General features: G+C 45.7%; 1 protein-coding gene across 1 annotated transcript; it reads left to right on the top strand.

The window, feature by feature from the left end:
- The first annotated feature begins 553 nt into the window (after positions 1-553).
- On the top strand, positions 554-21,715 carry LOC117039593 (cathepsin L1-like). Its single transcript, XM_033136757.1, has 8 exons — positions 554-592; positions 4,660-4,796; positions 8,458-8,568; positions 10,046-10,204; positions 11,266-11,490; positions 15,344-15,512; positions 17,752-17,866; positions 21,585-21,715. Exons 2-8 carry the CDS (start codon positions 4,668-4,670, stop codon positions 21,682-21,684), a joined length of 1,008 nt encoding a protein of 335 aa, XP_032992648.1. The 5' UTR covers positions 554-592; positions 4,660-4,667; the 3' UTR covers positions 21,685-21,715.

Raw genomic sequence — 21,715 nt, 5'->3', positions numbered from 1 at the left:
AGGGCAATCTGACCTATGTTATAAAGAACTAATTACCTTTCTTTTGCCAACTAGTGACAGAGAATTGAAAGATTGGAACATCTGTGTATCTCTAGTTGGAAGCTGGATGCATGGTCTGTTGCTGTATCAGAAAAAACAACAAAGATATTACATACATTTTGCTGAACTATGGCATCCTTTTATAAAATACTTCACTGATAATCTTGAAGAATGGCAACTACCGAAACCACACATTTGACTTTTGCAAACTTAACTAGACTGATCTGTCCTGGAGGGGGAAAGAGTTGGGATTTTGTTTTTGTATTTTTTCTCTTTTTTGTAATTGTTATATATTGGAAATTAATAACACTATATTAAAAAACAAAAACATGGCTTTTTGTTTCTGGCCTGTTCTCTCAGCAACCCGAATTGTGCAAGCAGGCAGACCTGTGTGTGTGTGCGTGTGTGCGCGCGCGCGTGCATGAACAAGAGGAAGTTGTGCTTTTTAGGGCACACTATCTGTGTAAGTGTCACGGTTGGTTTTCCTCTCACAGAGTGAGGCAAACCGACAGGCAGTATATTTCCCCCTTAACCAGCCCTGCTGCACAGAGAGGTAGGTTGTGTCTGTCTGTGTGGGAATCGGTGGTAGTGGCTGCTTTGCATGCAGGAGTTTGCAGGTTTGATGCCCGCTGGCATTGCCAGCTAAAACAGACCAAAGAGCAGGTGGTGGGAAAGACCTGGGTCCCTGTTTGGGTAGGTGGGCATCTTCCTAAATTCCTGTATTGTATAGAGATTGGAAACAGAGCTCAGTAATTCAATGCCCAGGCATCTCCCATTAGAAGGAGAGGGTGAAGTTTCTGCCTCAGAGGCTGTAAATGCCTCTGAATATCAGTTTCTGGGAATCACAAATGGGGAGACTTGCTGTTGCACCCAAATCCTACTCTTCCTGTGAGGACAGGATGATGGGTTAAAGGGGGCCTTGGCCTGGCCCCGCTGTCTCTTCTTAAGGAAAGGACACCTCTCTGCTTGACATCCAAGGAAGCTGCTGCCAGAGACAGTTAACAGTCCTGGGCTAGATCAATGAATAGTCTGAGCTGCTCTCCTAGGCTCAGAGCTCACCTGCACTCTGGAGGGCCAAAGGGCCAGATCAGGGCTGAAATTAGACCTGAAAGAAGCATTCTGTTGTGGGCATTGGGCCCCCCACCTACAGCATCCATGGCTGATGGCTGGCTGGCCAGCCTCTTCAGCAAAGGCAAGGCCACCATCTCCTGAGAAGCCTGTTCCCTTGTCCTATACCAGGGGTAGGCAACCTAAGGCCCGGGGGCTGGATCCGGCCCAATCGCCTTCTAAATCCGGCCCACGGACAGTCCGGGAATCAGCGTGTTTTCACATGAGTAAATAAAATGTGTCCTTTTATTTAAAATGCATCTCTGGGTTATTTGTGGGACGTAGGAATTTGTTCATTTTCCCCTCCAAAATATAGTCCGCCCCCCCCCACATGGTCTGAGGGACAGTGGACTGGCCCACGGCTAAAAAAGGTTGCTGGCCCCTGTCCTATACTTTCCATCCTCAGGAAGCTAGCAAGCCACCTTCCTGTGTGTTTCAGGCTCTTGAAATGGGGGGTCGTGGTGAGCAAATGGACCTGTGGACAGCTTGCATTGCAGGGGGTTGGATTATGTGACCCTCGTGGGGCCTTCCGGTTCTACATATCTATGCTTCTAGAGGCACTTTCTGTCTAACACACTTTATTAAAAAAAAGAATCTATGTGTAGCAATAGCAGAGAACTTTAATCTTTTGGGAAGTCTTGTTCAACAGGTGCTGAAAAGGCAACCGAGATGGTGCCTGTCCAAAATCTAACAGGAGGGAGTTTCAAAGAGTCGGTGTCACAAAGGCCTGATTCCTACATTGTGTGGAACTAGGATTCCCAGGCCAGGAGCACCCCAGACCCTGAGATTTCAGGGCCCAAACCTGAGACGGAGTGATATTATCTGGGGTGGGCTCCGTGCCAGGCAAGCATGAGCACTCAGCTCTCTCCTCTCAAACCCAGCCCAGTTCTATTCTCTCCCTGGAGAAAGAGGTTAATTGGGAGAGGGGGAAGAGGACACAAACACACACACCACACCCCCTGCAGGAATCCTTGCAATAATTTGCAGCCACCTCCTGAATCTTACAAGCTGCGTGCAGTGTCTTCTTCTTCTTGCGGAATCTCCTTCCTTGGAGGAAGCAGAGCTTGGGTGGGGGCCCCTTCCAGCTCTACAATTCTATGATGCTTGTGTTCCAATTTGTGTGTGGTTTTCTAATGCACAAGGGTTGGCATTAAATGTGAACTGAGGAAGCTTCCTATGTTTGTAACTGTTCAACCCAATGGAAATGTCTGGATAGGCTTGCCTTGGTGAAGAAATTCTTAGCAGGCATCAAAAACAACTCAATGAAGGTGCCTGCCTATAGGAAAGGAGTTCTGGAGAATAACTTCTATCACAGTGAAAGATCAATTTCATGCAGGTGGGGGGTATATGCAAAAGTAACTTGAACAATGCACATAAATGCACAAAGTAGTTTCAGCATTAGCTGAAGGTTCAGCACGAATAATAACCAGAATATAGAGAGGCTCTAAGGAAGTGTCCTCTGCAGCTTTGGTCCCCCCCCCTTCTGCCTCATCTTTCTCAAGCAATGGGTTTTGCAAAAGAGTCCACATCCTGCTGCAGAGTCTTTAGTAACACAAGGAGGACAAGATAAGCCTCTGCCGTGAGCGGGGTGGGGGTGGGGTGGGGCGCAGGGGAGCTGGTTTTGCAAGGGGAAGGTGAGAACATCATTTGCTTGCACTTCAGAAGTTTGAGCTGGCAGCTTCTTGATGCAGCGCATAGTTAAACTGCAGAACAAACTCCGGGAGGAGGCCACCAACCTAGATGGATTTAAAAGAGGATTGGATAAATGTGTGGGGTTTTGTGACAAATGGGAGGGTCATGTTATTGGTGCCTGCTAGCCAGAGATGGAAATGCTTCTGAATGCCAGTTGCTGGAAGCTGTGGGAGGGCAGAGTGGCTCTTGTGCTCAGATCCTGCTTGCAGGTTTCCCACAGGCACCTGGTGGGCCACTGTGAGGACAGGATGCTGGGCTATGTGCCATTGGCTTCTCTTTTGATGTTCTCATGGAACCTCCCAGACCAGAGGCAGCCTGGGTCCCTAGGTCAGGGGTGTAGCATGGGGGGGGGGCTGGGGGGTTGTGGCCCTGGGTGCAATTTTTTATGGGGTGCTTAGGTTCACAGCATCAACACCCCAAATGGGTCTTGTTGATCTCATAGCCGCAACATTGAACCCCAGCAGAAATCAGCTATGGCTCTCTCTCTCTCCGTCTTCCCAGCCTGCTGCTTTTGTCTCCAGATTCTAGTTCTGCTCCCAAACTCTGCCTTTTGTCCTTCACACTATCTGCAAGTTCAGTTGCGATTCCTGCACTGAAGGTTAGACTAGGTGACTCTTGGGGTCCCTTCCAACTCTATGATTCCACGATCTGCCATATTGCACAGAGCCCTCTTTCCTTTGATCTCTTAACGGCCCATCAGGGAGGAAGCCTGGCTTATATTTTAACACAGGCATCCCCAACCTTCGGCCCTCCAGATGTTTTGGACTACAATTCCCATAATCTCTGACCACTGGTCCTGTTAGCTAGGGATCATGGGTGTTGTGACACAGCCTTGGAATCTAGCAGAAGTCAAGCATGGCTCTGTCTCTCTGGCTTCTGCCTGCAGCCTGCTTCCAGTTCAGGCTCCGCTCTCACACAACTGCCCAGCTTTTGTCCTTCTAACCACCACTGGGGGGGGGCAAGGCCCATCTATTTGCCCAGGGGGCACCATCACAGTGGTCCTTGGGTGGCAACTACTGTATGACCATTAACAAGAAACTTGCCTGGCTAGTTCAACAATGGAAATCTGTTAGATTTTCACTTTGCTGAGGAGGAATTAGAAGGGACTCAGGCATCAAACTAATATACATACAGTGGTACCTCAGTTTACGAACTTAATCCATTCCAGAAGTCTGTTCTTAAACCAAAACCACTCTTCAACCGAGGCGTGCTTTCCCTAATGAAGCCTCCTGCCACCGGTGCCCTTCCATCGTTTACTTCTTAGACCAAGGTAAAGTTATCAAACCGAGACACTATTTCCAGTTTTGCGGAGTTTGTAAACCGAATTGTTCTTAAATCGGGCTGTTCTTAAACCGAGGTCCCACTGTACCCCTGACTGTGCATGCTGCTTCCAAGCTCCAGCCTAGCAGGGACTGGCTGCATATTATTGCAAAGATGCTGGGGGGGCCTGAGCTGCTCTGCTCCCCTCTCCCCAAGGTCTCTGGTCTGGGCCCTGAAATCCCTGAGCCATTGCAGGGCTGGGTGGGGGCACTTGCTGGGCGAGATGGGCTTTCCGAATGCAGATCACCACTCACCAGCTCTCAATTATCGTCCAGAGGCTTTGGCTTCAAACCTCATCCCTTCAAATACCTGACAATGGTGCTGTTTGCCCATCTCTGATTAGGGAAGCTTTTAATGTTTAATAGATTATTGTATTTTAACATTCTGTTTGAAGCTGCCCAAAGTGACTGGGGAAACCCGGCCAGATGGGCGGGGTATGTATAAATAAATAAATAAATAAATAAATAAATAAATAAATAAATAAATAAATATCTCTTCTAGACAAAGGCATGTCTTCAGTTTCAACAGTCCCTCTGATCCTGCTGATGCTCCTGGGAACACCCGCCAGTGCACTGGATTGGGCCCTGGAAGGAGAATGGAAAGGATGGAAGGAAGTTCACTCCAAGCAATACCTCAAGGTGAGTTTGCCGTGACAAGATGTCAATTCCCCCAAAGTACTACCGGTAGCACTGCTGATTATTGCAGAGAGCAATTTCCCTTGGGAAATCAAACTTTTTTTCAAGGGACCTAAAGGCAAAGGCACTCTGTGCACATACAGAGTGCCTGGTTACTTATAAAAATGTATTTGCTTTGTTGGATTAGACGAAGGTTCCCTCTAATTCAGCATTGCGTTCTAGTGAGGGAAGCTTGATGGGGAATATGGGCCTCAGCCCTTCTGTGCCCCGAGCAGCTGGCATTTAGAGGTAGACTGCTCCTGGGCATGAAGATTCTTATAATGACCAGCCGGAAAAGGAACATTTCAGAGGCAGGCAGCACCAAATGGGCTCCTTTGGAGGAAGGTGAGAGGTATAAATAAATATAAAATGGTGGTGGCCTTTTAGTAGAATAAAAATAATATTATTTTTTCCCCTTGCTTCCTATCTTTGTCATAAATTTATTTGCCTTCTCACATGAGATAAAGAAGAAAATACATTTATAAAAGGGGAAACCAGTGGAATTTATAAAATATTAGTAGAAATGGAGGATCAAGAAGATTAATTAAAAGAGGTGTGGGAAAAGGAGACAACAGGGCAGATAGATTGTCAAAGCTGGGGGGAAATATGAGAGAAACGTACGTTGAAAATGTTGTCTATAAGAATAAAAGAAAATTTTTGTTAGTTAGTTTGGAGATGGTATTTAACACCAGTTAGATTAAATCAAATAAACAAGGGATATTCGGGGTTATGTTGGAGGGGATGCCAGGAAACACGGAATTATGTTCACATTTGGTGGGGGTGTAAATATGTAAAAATAATAATAATGACAAAGGATGTTTGCATGTTCAGACCCAGAAACCTCCCCCTAAGGAATTCACACACAACTCAAATATTTGGTTTGGTTTTTGGCAGAATTTTAGGCCACAACTTTATTATTATTATTATTATTATTATTATTATTATTATTATTATTACAGCAAGTGAGTGGTTGCATAGGCTCTGGTTCGACTAGCTCCCGGCCATGCAGGTAGCGCTGACCCAGGGTTCCAGCATAGGTCAGCCAAGGGTGAACACCTGGATAAGTGGAAAGCCGGGAGCAGGCTATCTCCGCCACCCAATTGTCCCCCCGAACTCAGGCACAGGCACAAACCCTCTCAGGGTTGACCAAACCATTGAGTCCCTGGAGTCCTTTAACAGAATACCCTTCGCCTAGGGATGGCGAGAGCGTTCTCCCATCCCTATCACCTGAACCAGAGCCTATCCGCAACCTTACATGTTGTGATAATTTGCTACGTGGCAAGCAAAACCCAAATGGCAACAACCAAACAGCCAAATGGGGAAAATTCCTGGCGTGCCCCTGTCCCAACGACAGACGACACATGACGGCATAGCAAGGTCAAGCGCACAAGCCCTAAAAGTAGGAAGAGGTGGGTGGGTGTTCCGAATGCACGCACCAAAAGAGGAAGCTCTGGGTCACTTGCATGGGTATAGATAGGTCCCATGATCCGTTTAGACTGGACCCCATTGGTCCGATTGAACCCAGCATCGAGGGACCTACCAATTGGGTGTTGTGGCTGACCAATTGTGCCCACCCACAACACAGGGTGTCGGTTTCCAGGTCTCACCACAGTACGTGCCCTCTTTGAGGGAGGACCCGATTTAAGGAGATAGTAGAAATCACGGGGGTAAAGGTGATCCAAAGTCCAGAGGTAGCGCTATTATCAATTTACGATGGGGTGGAAAGTTCACAGGCTAGGAAGGACTTGCTCACAGATTTATTGACAGCTGCACGAATCTTTATAGCTAGGAAGTGGAAGGGGCAAGGAGAATATAAAATGGAAGAATAGTACAAAGGTGTTTGGGATATACCGGTAGCTATTAATGACAAGTTGACATGTACCATTAGGGCAAGACAGGGATACGTAGGAGCAATGATTTTGAAAAGATATGGAGGGTGTTTTTGGAATTTGTATTATTAAAATGGGAAAGGGTTGGACCATCACAGGAGGTATTGAGATTTGGGGCAGTTGGATAGGTATTGTGGAGTCGTCTCAGTGGAGGGGAAGCACACTTTTATTCTTATTTATGTATGATTAGTTGTATGATTTTTATTACATTAATAATAATAAAATATTTTTTAAAAAGAAAGAAATTCATATAAAATCATTCCTGTGGTGGGTTTTCATCATTCCAACATTGCTTTACTCAGGGAAAAGATGGCCATCAGAGGAGGGACTTGAGGCAGGGCCATAATCCCTGAAGCGTGTGGTCACACACTCACCAGCCAGACTGCATCATCCTGACTCAGGATGGCCAGAGAACCATGTCCAGCCGATTTCAGTGTATTGGGATACTGGGAGAGACAATGGGGGGTATTTGCCTTGGCCTGGGGAGTGGGAGATGGCGGGCATCTTCTTTTGTCTTACCCAGTGATAGGAATGTAGAATATCTTTGATTGACATGGCATCAGTTTTCAGCCCAAATGCAACTCCTATTTTATGACATGTTTATGACATATGTGCGACATCACAACTTTTAAAAGAGAAGAGCACCCCTCTCTGCATCTTCTATGTTGTAGTTTGGAGTCTTCTTAAAACAATAAAGACCAGGCCCCCTGGCTGCTGGTTTGCTTCAATTTCTTGGCTACAGTCTTGTTTGACCTTGTTTTACCTTCCAACCCAAGCCTGCGGAACTCACTGCTGCAAGAGAAAAACACAGGAATGAAGAGAGAATGAATAAGACTTCTTCTGGCCTGTCCAAAACAGCATATCGTTGAGAAAAGATAACAGGGCTGATCTCAATCCTGCTCAGTCCAGCTGCACCCAGTTCCTCTGAAAAATATTCCAAATACAAAAGAACAGATGAGAATCTGTTCTGGCCCTGTTCTGACATGTTCTGAATCTTGTACTGGCCCTGTTCTGACATGTTTCAGCTTCCAGCTTGTAATACACACAATATACTATAAAACTTCTGTTTATTTCAAGTGATTTCTGTCCCTCAGAAATGCCATTTACATTCCAATTTTTAAAGTTGAATTTCCCATAGCATCAGTTTATTGTGGGAGAATTGATCAAATTTATTTCCCCTAGCCATCATGTTCCATAACTTCCTGACTGACTTAATTGTGTCAGGTGGATTTTGAATTATAACATATTTTGTTCCCAATGCTGTCCATTCAACTAATGGGGTTATATCTGCATATTCAAGGGACACCCAAGTCGGAAAAATATTGTTGGAATTTACTTTCCAACATCTAATATTTGATAGGAAATAAACTTGATGGTATAGTTCTAGATTTGGGATGTCAAATCCTCCTTTTTTTGGTAACTGCATTCGTTAATAAGGATATTCTTGGAGTTGCAGAACCCCATAGGCATTTCCTAATTAAGGAGTTCATTTTACATAAATATTTACTAGATATATGAACTGGAATTCCTCTCAAAATGTAGATCATTCTGGGAATAATGTTCATCTTGAGAGCGTGTTCTATGTTACAAATCAAGCATTGCTAGGAGGTGTTCCTTTTGGTTTTCTAATGTATTTCTTATCAAGAAAAAAGTTGGTGAGCCATGAGACTATTTTTGTGTGGCCCAGAGAAAAAAGCTCGAGAACCACTAATGCATAACTGAGCTTCCCATTGCAGGAGGAAGAGGCATTTCGTCGGGCTGTCTGGGAAAAGAACCTGCGGAGGATTGAGCAGCATAACCAGGAGGGGAACAGCTTCCAGCTGGCAATGAACCACCTGGGTGATTTGGTAACTGGAAATCTCTTGCATCGCCCTTGTCAGTTGCTTAAAGGGAAGGCAAACTGCTGTACTTGGGAACCCTGGTAGGGAGATCCCACCTCTGCCACCAATTAATGTGAGGGATCCTATCCCCGATCCCTCCCCTTCAATGCTTCCCCAACAGTGACTCTCCCTAGGTTTCACTAACAACTACGATGAAACCTAAAGTGTTCATATGGGAGATGTCTCTGGGGTACCTCAGGGCTCTACGTTTGAAAACCTCTTGCCACCTATGGGATCTCCCTACCAGGGTTCCCAACTACAGCAGTTTGCCTTCCCTTTAAGCAACTACGTGGCAACTTTGGCTTCACTGTCCAGCCCTCTGTATGACAGGAGAATTAGCAAACCGTTTCCTCTTCCACAGGAAAACTTTGTTCTCTCCTCTTAGTCACACCTCTTAAGGTACGGATACACTGCCAGAGTCAACGAACGTTGAAACACATTTAACTTTATTAGGTAACTTGAAAACATGGATGTCCCGGGTTATTACTGTTACAAATCTTCTTCTCATGTAATTCAGCTTGGTTATAATATAGCAATGGTAAAGACCTTTCCTCCCATCCCCCCAAAGCCTAACCTCTCATTATCTCTCTCCAACCCTCTAACCCTCCTGACCAACTGCCATTCTCCCCTTTTTAAAGGGCGAAAAGTCCCGCCTCCTGCGAGTGAGCCGCCAGTCACATAGAGTGTATGTTAACTCCTAACACGCTGGGCTCCTGACCATACCCTCCCTAAGGGCTGATCCGTTACAGCTTCCGACTGAGCTGGCATTTGTGAGCGTTCTCTTTGGGGGAACGCAGGTCTTGGGAATGGTTGCAGTCCAGCTCCTGGGAATCCAACTGAAAATTTTGTATATATATATTGTTTTAAATTGGAAAACTGTTTAAACTGTCAAAACAAAATCGAAAATTCTTTCTAGTAGCACCTTAGAGACCAACTGAGTTTGTTCCTGGTATGAGCTTTCGTGTGCATGCACACTTCTTCAGATACACTGAAACAGAAGTCACCAGATCCTTAAATATAGTGAGGGAGTGGATATTTAAGGATCTGGTGACTTCTGTTTCAGTGTATCTGAAGAAGTGTGCATGCACACGAAAGCTCATACCAAGAACAAACTCAGTTGGTCTCTAAGGTGCTACTAGAAAGAATTTTCGATTTTGTTTTGACTATGGCAGACCAACATGGCTACCCACCTGTAACTGTTTAAACTGTATCAGTTTAAATGTTACATGATGTATTGCTGTTATTGTTGTTTGGATATGGGCCAATGGCCTTTAATAAAATTACTACTACTATAACAGCTCCTGGGAGTGGAGAGGGAGGATGCCGGTTTGGCCAGTGACTTAAAGCTTTGCCCTGGGATGCAGGCCTCAGGAGTAGCTTGGCAGGGGTGGGCATTCTGAAAATCTGCAAGTAAGAGCAGAGCAACTATGTTTTCCTCCCTCAGACGGACGAAGAGTTTAACAAGATGCTAAGCAGCTTCCGTTCTGACTTGGCCAACCAATCCGGTAAGAAGGTTGCCTTGTTCCAAGAATCAGCCACCCTGGAGACCCCCAAGGAAGTTGACTGGCGCACCAAAGGTTATGTCACCCCAGTCAAGAACCAGGTGAGTCCAGAACAACCTGGGGAGACTTAATGGCCAAGCTCTGGATTCCTAGAGGGGCCTTTTTTAACATCTCTCTGTTAGAGCAGGCCAGTGGCTCGTCCAGTCCAGCATCCGGTTCTCTGCCCACTTGTGATACCCAGCAACTGGCTTTCAGAGGTGGACTGCCCCTGGCCATGGAGGTTCTGCACATGGAGAACACTACTGGATCAGGTCCATCTAGCCCAGCACCCTGTTCTCACAGGACTCAGCCAGATGCCCCAACAAGAGACCTGCAAGCAGGACCCAAATACAAGAGCCTGGCCACCCTGGCTAGTGGCCATCCTGACCTTCTCCCCCAACCCTCTCTTAAAGCCATCCAGGCTGGTGGGCCTCGCTGCCTCCTGTGGGAGGGAGTTCTGCCCTTTAAAATGCCCTTTTGAAGAAGGGCTTTGCTCCCTCTGTCCCGAATCTCCCCACATCTGCCTTCATTGCATGTCCACCAGTTCTAGTGTTATGGAAGTGGGAGAAAAACTTTTTGCTTTATCATAGAATTGCAGAATTGGAAGGGGCCTGAGGGTCCAACCCCTTGCAATGCAGGAATCTTAGCTAAAGCTGCAGGTGGCCATCCAACCTCTGCTTAGAAACCTCCAAGGAAGGAGAGTCCACCGCCTCCCATGGGAGTCTCTTCCACTGTCCGACAGCTCTTACTGCCAGAAAGGTCTTCCTGGTGTTTAGTTAGAAACTCCGTTCTTGTAACTTGAAGCCGTTGGTTGGAGTCCTGCCCTCCAGAGCAGGAGAAAACAAGCTTGTTCCATCTTCCACGTGAAAACCTTTCGGATATTGGATGGTGGTTCTCATACCTCGTCTCAGTCTCCTCTTCTCTAGGCTAAACATACCCAGCTCCTTCAACCTTTCTTCTTAAGGCCTGGTTCCCAGACCCTCCTCTGCACATGTTCCAGTTGGTCAATATCCTTCTTAAATTGTGGCTCCCAGAATGGGACACAGGACTCCAGGTGGGGTCTACCCCCACACCATGCATGTTTGATTTACTTCTGCCTCACCACCTCTTGCTGTTCCCACAGGGCCACTGCGGATCCTGCTGGGCATTCAGCGCCACCGGAGCACTTGAAGGGCTGCGCTTCAACAGGACAGGGAAGCTGATCCCGCTAAGTGAACAGAACCTCATTGATTGTTCCTGGAAGCTGGGCAACCAGGGGTGCCATGGAGGGTACATCACCCAGGCCTTCGAGTATGTGCGGGAAAACGGAGGCATAAACTCAGAGACCAGCTACCCCTACTTGGAGAAAGTAAGGAAGAAGGAGAAATCAGTGCACATGCCTCACTGATCTGGGCCACACACATGTGCACAATTGTGCAGTCAAGCACAGACCTTTGCCACCTTCACATTACTTCTAATTTATAGTCTGCCCTATTGCATATATTAACATTTTGCAGCTTGAAGCAATAAGATGAATAAAAACTGACTCCTCTTGGAAAAATAATTGTCCAGACCTATATATTGTCCAGACTCAAAAGCTTTACTCACAGAACTTTCTTCAACTACTCCAAATTTCATTTTTATAAGAAGGTGAACCTATGCTGGATGTGCACATGATATTACACAACTATCTGGATGTAACACTGATTGTTTGATGTTCTGTTTTGAAGAAAGTTCTGTGTTTGGACCAAAAACCAGAGGTCTACCTCCACAGCTTCCATTAGCCCACAGCTGTTTTCTCTCCAGGAGAGACCTCATTATCACATCCTTTGTTCTCTGTGGCTTCCAGAGAAGCACTCAAAGGCAACTCCCTTCAAAATGGCAGTTTGCAATTGAATAACCCTCTCACATGATCTAAAGTTAAACACGTTATGAGAGAGCAGAGAACATCCTAAATTGATTATCAACCCATTTATTTTTCAATTTTGGTTTATCATTTCCATTTTTACACATGAAACAAGAACCTCCCCTCCCCCCTTCCATGGTTCATTTTGTTACTTTCTTTTCTACTACATATTCTAATTTCCCCCTATATTTTATTTTTTCTCAGCTTTATATCTCAACATTTCTTACAGCTTTTACTGTTAACTTTTTGGCATGCTTTCAATATGTTTCCAAGTAATGTATAAAACATTTCCAATCATCTTCGAATATTTTTTTTTAATCCTGACCCTTATTCTATTTGTCAATCTTGTCATTTCTATATATTCTATTAACTTTGCCTGCCATTCCTCCTTTGTGGGTATCTTCCCTCCACTTCTGAGCATACACCATGCGCAGACCCATTCATGATGCTCAGAGGGATCTGCTTTGCTTTATTATAGCCCAATGGGATTTTCCAATTTTCAGCAGCACACATAAAAGCACATACAGAGTTATTTTCTATTTCAATGTTAATTAAGCAATGATGATAATAATAATAATAATAATAATAATAATAATAATACTTAACACGCCCTTCACAGGTGGAAAACACAACTGGGAGATTAGGGAGAGAAGGGAGCCTTTTGCTAGACTTCTGTTTGATCTAATAAGAACTCAGTCTCTTAGTGTGGCAGCACTTTGGAACTCCCTGCTGATTGACACCAGGCAGGCGCCTTCACTGTGCTCCTCAGCACCTGTCCTCGTGCTGTGCAGCCAAGGAGTGGCGCCTGGGGACGGACTGTGCTTGGAGCCTTGGCTGCTCTCCGCCACCCTCCTCCTCGGCCTGCTGCAGCTGCAGCTCCAGTGCTGCTGGGATGCTGCCAAGCTCGCCAAGGAGCACCACCGAGCTGAAAGGGTGAATGTGGTGGCCGGCAGGCCTCCAGGTGAGGACTGGTCCCCTCAGGGGTGCAGAGAAGCCCACCTGTTGCCCCCTGCATGACAACCACAAGGAGGTTAGGGGGCGCAATCCTTGCCTTGCCCTGGGCGCTGTCAACACAGGTTACACCACTGGGACCAGCGCAGGAAGGCAATGCATAAGCCCACACCCAATTTTACACCTAGTTTGGAAGCAGCCAACTGCTCAGGAAAGTCCACTTCTTGTGGATCATTCATTTTTTTTTAATAAGAATTTATTGACATTTTCATAAAGAAACATATACCCACACCCACACCTACAAATATGAAACAAATACAAATATTGCCATGATTCTTCTTCTTATTCATATACATAAAGAAAAATTTCTATTTCTGAATCTTGACAGTTGACTTCCCCTGCCTTTTCACCTTCGGTTTTAAGTCCATAATCTACTTTAATAACAACGTCTCTCTAAAAAATAAATTCATTTAAAGAAACAATCATCTTAATCTATAATAGCTGATAATACCCAATCATCTTAATCTTTAATAGCTAATATTAGCTAATAATAACTAATAATAAACAATCATCTTATTCTGTAGTAGTTAATAGTAAATCCTTAAATCTTAACAAATTATTCTTATAACAGATCTATACTAACTTCTTCTATCCCTTATACTGCTGCTAATAACATGAAATTCCAAATATCCCTTTTCTTATTAAAAAAAGAACAAAATAAAACTTACAGTCTTCACCCTCCGATTTCAGATTACCATAACAGACCATTTAGATTTTACACTTAATAATTCACCCTACTCCCCCTCTGTCCATTGTCCATTTCCATCTATCACCGGAACCAATCTTCCAATTTTCCCCTTTTCTTATCCATCCACAGATCCAGACACAGTTCCCAACAAACCTTGCATCGAGCATCAAGGTACACATCTCATCTTTCGGCTTCTCCGCTTCAATGTTGCATTTTTCTTCTATTTGTAGAAATCTTGATTCTTTGTCCCTTACTCCCGAGCTCACACCTCGGGGGCTGGATATAACAGTTCTTACCGTCCCGGGGCTGCCACCCCCGTAGGACGTGTATTTTTCCCGGAGTCGCCCTGTCATTTCTCTCCATCCTTCAAACATCCCTTTCAGCTCTTTGCCAAGGTTTTCTTCCATGGTGTCAAAAACTTGGAAAGCCTCCTCTGTGGGAAGTAAAAAATTTTTCATGTCCCCACTCAAGACCTTCAATTTCCGATTAAGCAGTTCCAGCTTCAAGATAGTAAACCTTTGTTCATCCGTTAGTCCAGAGTTCAAAACAAGTTCAAAAACAAAGTCCAACATGTTGAGAAAGGGGATGGGTATCAAATTTCAGTTTCTATTTCTATGTTCTCCCTTTTGTACCAGTAGTTTTCCACTTCAACTCAAACTTTTCGCAGCCATTTCCCCTGAAACCAGGGCGCAAAGACCAAAATTTTAAAAGGGGATATTTTCCACAAACTTGCTCCCCAAGGGGAGATCTAAAAAGTCTCACTTGTTAAAGTTCAGATACTTTGTAACCATCTCTGTAACAGCAGCCTCTTAAACTGGTTATTTTCTTTCCCCCGAAGGGAGGGAGGCAGGCTTCCTTTCCAAACGTCCCCCGGATCGTTAATAGAACACAGAAAGTAGTCCAATCAAATACTCACGACCACCGGGTTTCTTTAGTTCCGAACATAACAGGTAGAACTTTGACGCTCGTCGCGGGGGTGACCACCGCTTTGCATCCCGGTTGGGGCATATCCCCTATAGCCCGGCTCCGTTGTCCCTTCACCCCCACTCCCCCTTTACAGGGGGAGCGAGGGAAGGGTTCAGAGCCATAATGGGCACAGCCGGGGAGCCCGGGGTGCGGGACGCTCTTCCCGCACCCCACCGGAGCCCCGCTTTGCGGTAGCAGGGCTCCAACCCCCGGGACGGACTGGGTCGCCTCGCAGCCGAGGCAACCCACGACCGCTCCGCGATGGCGTCGCCGCCGGAAGTCTCCTTGTGGATCATTCATAGCCATGCAAAGTCTGCACTGCAGCCCTTCCTCTGAGGAGGGCAGATTGAAATGTTTCCCTTTCTTGTGGAGTTCAGTTTCCAAAATGAGTTTCTGTCATTCATAGAATTGTAGAGTTGGAAGGGACCCTAAGCGTCCACTAGTCCAACCCCCTGCAGTGCAGGAATCCTGCCCACAGCCCTACGTGGGTTGGCTTGAACCACCAGCCTTCTGATTAATCACCAGATGCCCTGAGCCCCGAATGCCCTGGTGGCTCTTTGGAGTTGCAAATGCATCTCTCTCCAGCCCTGGGAACTCTCCTCCCTCACCCTGCTCTGCAGCTGCCTCCAGGTGATTGTCACTTCTCCGCAGGATGGATCCATGTGCAGTTACAACTCGCAGGACCGCGCAGCCAACTGCACATCCGTCGTGGTGGTCCCAGTGGGGAGTGAGGTGGCCCTGGAGCAGGCTGTGGCAACTATTGGGCCGGTTTCGGTGGCCGTGGACAGCAGAAGCTTCTACTTCCATTTCTACAAGTCAGGTAAGGGGCCAAACGTTTGGAGAGGGGGGCAGCCTCCAGCGTGATTTGGGTGGCAGCTATATAGCCATTATTAATATTGTGCAGCATGAAACAATTGGATGCATAAAAACTGACTCCTTTGGGGGGGGGGAATTGTCCAGATCCATAAATATGATTCAAAGCTTTAAAAGGTACAAAACAATCAGCAATACATCCAGAAAGTTGTATAAAGCATTTGCATCAAGGAATTATGACCAGAGCAAAAAGCCACGCTGTGTCTCTGTGCAGCTCCTGGAGGACACCCTCCTCTCCCTGTGCTTGGGAACAAAAGACCCAGCCAGCTCCCTCCAAAATGATGACTTTGCAATGGAACACATTAACTGCATCATCTTAGGTTAAACTCCCACGTGAAGGCTAGCAGAGAATATGAACAGTTAATTACTGACTCAGCTAGATGCTTAGAGAGAGCTTTTTCTAACTTAGTACAGTATACAATGGGACTTTCAAATGTTAAACCCTTAGCAACATACATACTGTACAGGCATTCTCCATTTCAGTGTGTGCAATTATACAATTATACTTAACAAGCTGGGGGATAATAGGCAACTCCTGGGCACAGATGGCTTATTTGTGGGCCTCATCTAAGGTGGGCCGCAGCAGCAGTGCCAGACACTTGTAGTCCATGCAGTGGTGAGCTTGAGGTTGGACTTCTGCAATGTTCAGCACGTGGGGCTGCCCTTGGCACCTGGTTTGAAAGCTCTGGCAGGTGCAGAATGCGGTGACCAGACTGCTGATGGGGACATCTGGCCGAGGACGAGAAACACCCTTGTACCGGCTGCCCAACCACTGCCCAGCCATGTTTAGATTTACAAAGCCCTGAACAACTTAGGTCCAGACTGCCTCAGGGATCACCTGAACCCTTCTTTCCCAGCTCAGCTACTGAGATCACTTGCAGGAGCACTGCAGGGTCATTCCCCAACTCAGGCTCATCTGACAGCAACAAGAATCAGAACCCTATCCTGTGACCTTATCCTGTGGAACTCTCTGCCACCAGCGAGCCAGCAGGCACCGCCTGTGCCAACTTCTAAACACCTGCTGAAAACTTTTCCACTCCAGGCCTAAGCAGACAAGGAAGAATGCATCTTCCCACAAGAGTTAGCTGATTTCTGATTTAAACTTTTTAATATGGTTTTACACTATATGGTTTTATGTACTAGTATTGTAAAGCAGGCGCACACACACATAACATTTATATGTTGCCCATCTGGCTGGATGTGCTTGGCTTAAAGGCGGGTCCTGTGCCTGAGAACTTTGGAACTCGGACCCTCCACATGCTAAAAACCAGGATCGGATGGTTGGGGAAGTTCATACAGTTCTAGAGCTAGCCCATCTATGAGGCAGAGTGAGCGCAGGGGCAGAGGGTGCTGCCATTGCTCCATCTAGCTCAGTATTGTCTACACATTGACTGGCAGCAGCTCTCCGGAGTTTCAGGCAGGGGGGTCTCTCTCTCCCTGCCCCACCAGGAGATGCCATTGGGGACTGAGCCGATGTGGGAAATGCTCTACCACTAAGCTACACTCCTTCCCTTGTAAATAAAGTAAGATTCTAGTCCTCGTGGGCCTGATTTAAAGAGGAAGCTGTATTATGGGAAGTCAGGCCATTGGTCTATATTACTCAGGACTGTCTACGCAAAGGGCTCACCCACACTTCTGCCCGTGTGCCACAGAAAGCGTGGCCCAAGTGCTCTCCCCCTTGCCCTGCTCCTTTCCAAGGGAAAAGTGGCTCTTTTGGTGATCAATTGGAACAAATGGCAATCCAATGGAAAACCCAAATTGCCTATTGAGCGCTAAAGAGCAGTTTTCCTTGGGATGACAGGACAAGCCCTGACTTTCCACAGCCCTTCTCCATACCCCTTCCCTCTTTGTGCCTTACTCCTTCAAAGATCCTGGTGCTCTTAAAAAAATAGAACTTGGGATTTATTTACTTTTTTAAACCCCAAAAAGCTTCCCATTGGAAAGTCCTACATGACACACAAAGTAGATAACTAGATTTCAGAGTGTTTGTGCAGCCGGCTATGGTCTACTCTGAGTGGTCTCAGTCGGTCATTTTTATTTTATTTGTTTGTATTTATGTTAAATATGTCACCTACATTCATATTGGAGGATCTGGGCAAGTACGGCTCACATTGGATGAAGCCCCCTTGGGCGCACCTCCCTCTCCTTTCTGATCCTGCCTCACTCCAGGTCTCTTCTCCTGCCAGGGGTATTTGACAGCGCCTCGTGTACCCAGCTGGTGAGCCACGCCATGCTGGTGGTTGGTTATGGGATGCTCCAGGACGGGGGGAACAACACAGCTTACTGGATCCTAAAGAACAGGTGACCAAAGGGGCGTTTGAGCCGGGGCGGGAAAAGATCGGGAGAACATAAGGCAAGCTCTTCTGTCTGTGAGGGCTGGCCCACCCATGAGGGGAGGGGAGGGAACCGCCTCAGGCTGCAGGATCCACAGGGGCAGCAGATCCAGCCTCTGTAGCAGCCCCTTGGCCAATGGGAAGCTCCTCTCCCCCCACCCCGGGTGGTGGGACACCATTGAGTGATTGCCTCAGGTGCCCAAATGTCTTGGGCCACCTCTGCCTGCTGGATCAGGTCAGTGTGCCATCTGGTCCAGCCTCCTGTTCTCACAGTGGCTGACCAGACGCCCCCAAGCCTGAGAGCAGGATTTGGGCACAAGAGCAACCCTCTCCTCCTCCCGTGGTCGCCAGCAAGTGATTGTTATGAGAATTGTAAGGTCTAAGATATGAAATAAATGTTCATAAATGTACCAGGCAAACACATTCATAAATCTATAAAACCACATGTCTGAAACAGTACAGGAAAATAGTCCTGAAGCCATTTTGACTCTCCCAAATTGACCTCAAATATTTCTCTGCAAGGAGGAAGGAAATGGGAGAGCCTCCCCATTGCCTCTTTGCTCACAAATCCTGTCAGTGTCTGAAAAGGGTGAGCCTGTGACCTGGATTCAGGAACTGAGTATTTACCATTACAAAAGAATGGCTGGGCTGACCAGGTAATGCAATCAGTGACCATTATCAGGTATCCTCCTGACAGGACTTCTGCTGTAGACCACCTCCTTCTTTGATGTATGTATGATGTTCTTGGGGGGTGGCGTTGAGTTCCTCCTCCCTCCTGCGTGTGGGGAGTGGGGACCCTGTTGTAACAGTTTAATAAAGATCAGGCTTACTAGCCACTTTGCTTCTCAATATTCTCTAGTTGGCCTCTGTTATTTTTCTCCTACCGATAGAGAACCTACATATGGACTCTATACAGGCTCTTGGGTGCCCCATAAGGGAAAAGGAGCCGTTTTTTCTTATAACATGGTACCCAGAAGCATTTATTGCCTCCAAGTGCAGAGGCAGAGCACAGCCATCAATGGCGCACTGCTCCAGGAATCGGCCCACTCCTCTTTCAAAGCCACCTGAGTTGGTGGCCACTGCTGCCTCCTGTGGGAGGGAGTTCCACAGCTGCATGGCAATGGACTTTCTTTCCTCTGTCCTGAATCTTCCAGCATTCAGCATCATTGGATGTCCACAAGTTCCAGTGTTTGTGAGAGAGGGAGAAAACCCAATTTCTTTCTCCATTCCATGCGTCATTTTACCAGCCCCTAAACCTTTCCTCACAGGGTGGTTGTTCCACCCCCTTGATAACTGTGGCTGCCCTTTTCTGAACCTCCCGGCCTCCCGGATCGCAGCTTGTAATCCCATAAGAAATGGGGGCCAGTTTACCTGCATGATTGCCTTACCTCATATATATGTCCATTTAACCACCTCTATCTGCAGAACTGGCACTGTTACAGCAATATTCCTTCCCAATAAATAGGTATTTTAGTGTGGTGGCAACTAAACTTTGGAACTCCCTGCCTATTGACCTCAGGCTTTGCTGTATTCTTTTCAGTGCCTGCTGAGGGCATTCTTTGTTTAGGCAAGCCTATTCAGACACTGAGATGTTACTGGTGTTTTAATCTATTCTTTTAGCTTTATGGTTGACTTTGGGTTTTAAAAAAATGTTATAAACAGTTGTTTTAAACTGGGTTTTTTTTTTAACTGTTCACACACAGTTCAGTGCTGACTCAACTGAACACTCCTCTTACCAGGGAGACAGGGGAGGAGATATTGTGGGGGTCTCCACACCTCCCACCATCATCCCTAGCTCAAAAAGATTAGACTTAGATCACCCCCCCCCACACACACACACACTCCCCAAGCCGGATCCCCTCACCAAGGAGAGAGGGGTGAGCTGCCTTAAGGGAGCAGGCAGGGGTCCATCTTGCTGTCTCCTCCTTTGGGCAATGCACAGAACAGAAGCTGGCCATGTGCTCAACTCTCTTGATGTGGACAAGGAACTCACCCGGATACGATGCTGAAATGAATCGTGAGGAGTTTTATCTGCTGCTTGTTGAAGGGAGAAAAGAAGAAGCAAACATGGCAGTGAAAATCACCAGTGATATCTGACATCTATTAAAGAGGGTTTGGAACTAATATGGGAACTGAAAAGATGGTGCCAAGAAGAGGATTCTTTTTATAAGGTGTAGGAATTGTGGGAGATTGTCACTGCCATCTGGCACGGGACGTATATAGTGGTGCCCTCCCATCAGGTGTCAAAGAAATTAACAACTATCTGACTTTTAGAAGACATCTGAAGGCAGCCCTGTTTAGGGAAGCTTTTAATATCTGGTGAATTATTATATTTTAATGCTTTATTGGAAGCCGCCCAGAGTGGCTGGGGAAACCCAGCCAGATGGGCGGGGTATAAATATATTATTGTTGTTGTTGTTGTTGTTGTTGTTGTTGTTGTTGTTAATTTTATTTTCGTTTCCTGTTAATTATGTTGCTTTGAATGTATATTGTACATCTGGTTTTTGTTGTTGTTCTGCAATGTTTTATTTTGGATTGTTTCATTGGATGTTCAAATGTAGGTTGTAAACCACTTTGAGATTCCCCCACCAACCAAGGATTAAATTTAAAATACTAACAGATGTTAAGGAAAGAGTTGGATTCTCGCTGGAAGATTTTAAATTATATTACAAAGTAATTATATTACGAATTATATTCCATCTCCCATTATTAGAATGGGATACGAAAGACAAAATGGTTAAATCAAGAATATACACTGGGCTAAATATCTGGGACATAATATGGAAATAAGTGCATGAGAAAAGCTGTGGGAAGTAGATATGAAATATACTGCTTGGTATGCTTTAAAAGTAAATTACATGAAAATTACATGCATGACTTAAGTGATATACTTAACACCTAACTAATTATCTAAAATGTATAAGAATGTTCCTAACAATTGCTGGAAGTGTAAACACATAGGTGGGTCTTTTCCCCCCATATGTGGTAGAATTGCAAGAAAGCAAGGGAATTGTGGGAAATGATGCATGATGAAATAAAAAAAAATGCCCAAAGCATTTCTGTTAGGGATTTTGGGGGCAGAAATCCCTCCCCCCAAAATATTAAAGTTGTTTATGTAACAACAGCGGCTAGGATTATATATGTGCAGAAATTCCCACCAAAGAAGAATGGAAAAGTAAGATAATGGACTTTGCAGAACTCTCAAAATTAAGAGAATCTAATGGACGAATGGATGCCTTTTTGGACTATTAAAAGAAGTATTATAGTATGATGAACTCGAGAGCAGGATTTGAGATATGAGCAACAGAAATAATTAGATTATAATACTGTGGTTATGATTTAATAGAAGAGAGGGTGTAGCAGAAGGAGAAGAACAACAACTCCATGGAAAACTGTGGGAAGCAGATAAAAAAATCAAGAAAAGATGAAATCATGTTTTGGTTGTATATGCTAAACATCTGGAAACCTAATAAAATATAATTTTTAAAAAGACATTTCACCCCCTTAAAAATATAAAGCGGTATGGAAATGAAAACACTACTGCTACTACTACTGACAATATATAGTAATGATGGTGATAATGGCTTTGAGGGTTTGGGGGCTTTTTACAATCAAGTGGTATATACGTAAATTGCATAAAATAAAATAATGTACTGATCCCTCCTTTCTCTCTCTTTCTCTGTCAGCTGGTCTGAGAAATGGGGAGAGCAAGGCTACATGCGATTGGTGAAGGGCGCTGGCAATCACTGTGGCATAGCCAATCAAGCCAGCTACCCCGCCCTGTAAGCTTCTCAAGAGCCAGGATCCCACCCCCACC

The sequence above is a fragment of the Lacerta agilis genome, chromosome 18, assembly GCF_009819535.1.
Source record: "Lacerta agilis isolate rLacAgi1 chromosome 18, rLacAgi1.pri, whole genome shotgun sequence".
In the NCBI taxonomy this organism is placed as follows: Eukaryota; Metazoa; Chordata; class Lepidosauria; order Squamata; family Lacertidae; genus Lacerta; species Lacerta agilis.
This window is presented reverse-complemented; position numbering and strand designations above follow the sequence as displayed.

Coding starts and splice junctions, on each gene's coding strand:
- LOC117039593 (XM_033136757.1), top strand. CDS start 4,668: ATGTCTTCAGTTTCAACAGTCCCTCTGATCCTGCTGATGCTCCTGGGA. Junction 8,569..10,045: donor TGAACCACCTGGGTGATTTG/GTAACTGGAAAT, acceptor TTCCTCCCTCAG/ACGGACGAAGAGTTTAACAA. Junction 10,205..11,265: donor TCACCCCAGTCAAGAACCAG/GTGAGTCCAGAA, acceptor CTGTTCCCACAG/GGCCACTGCGGATCCTGCTG.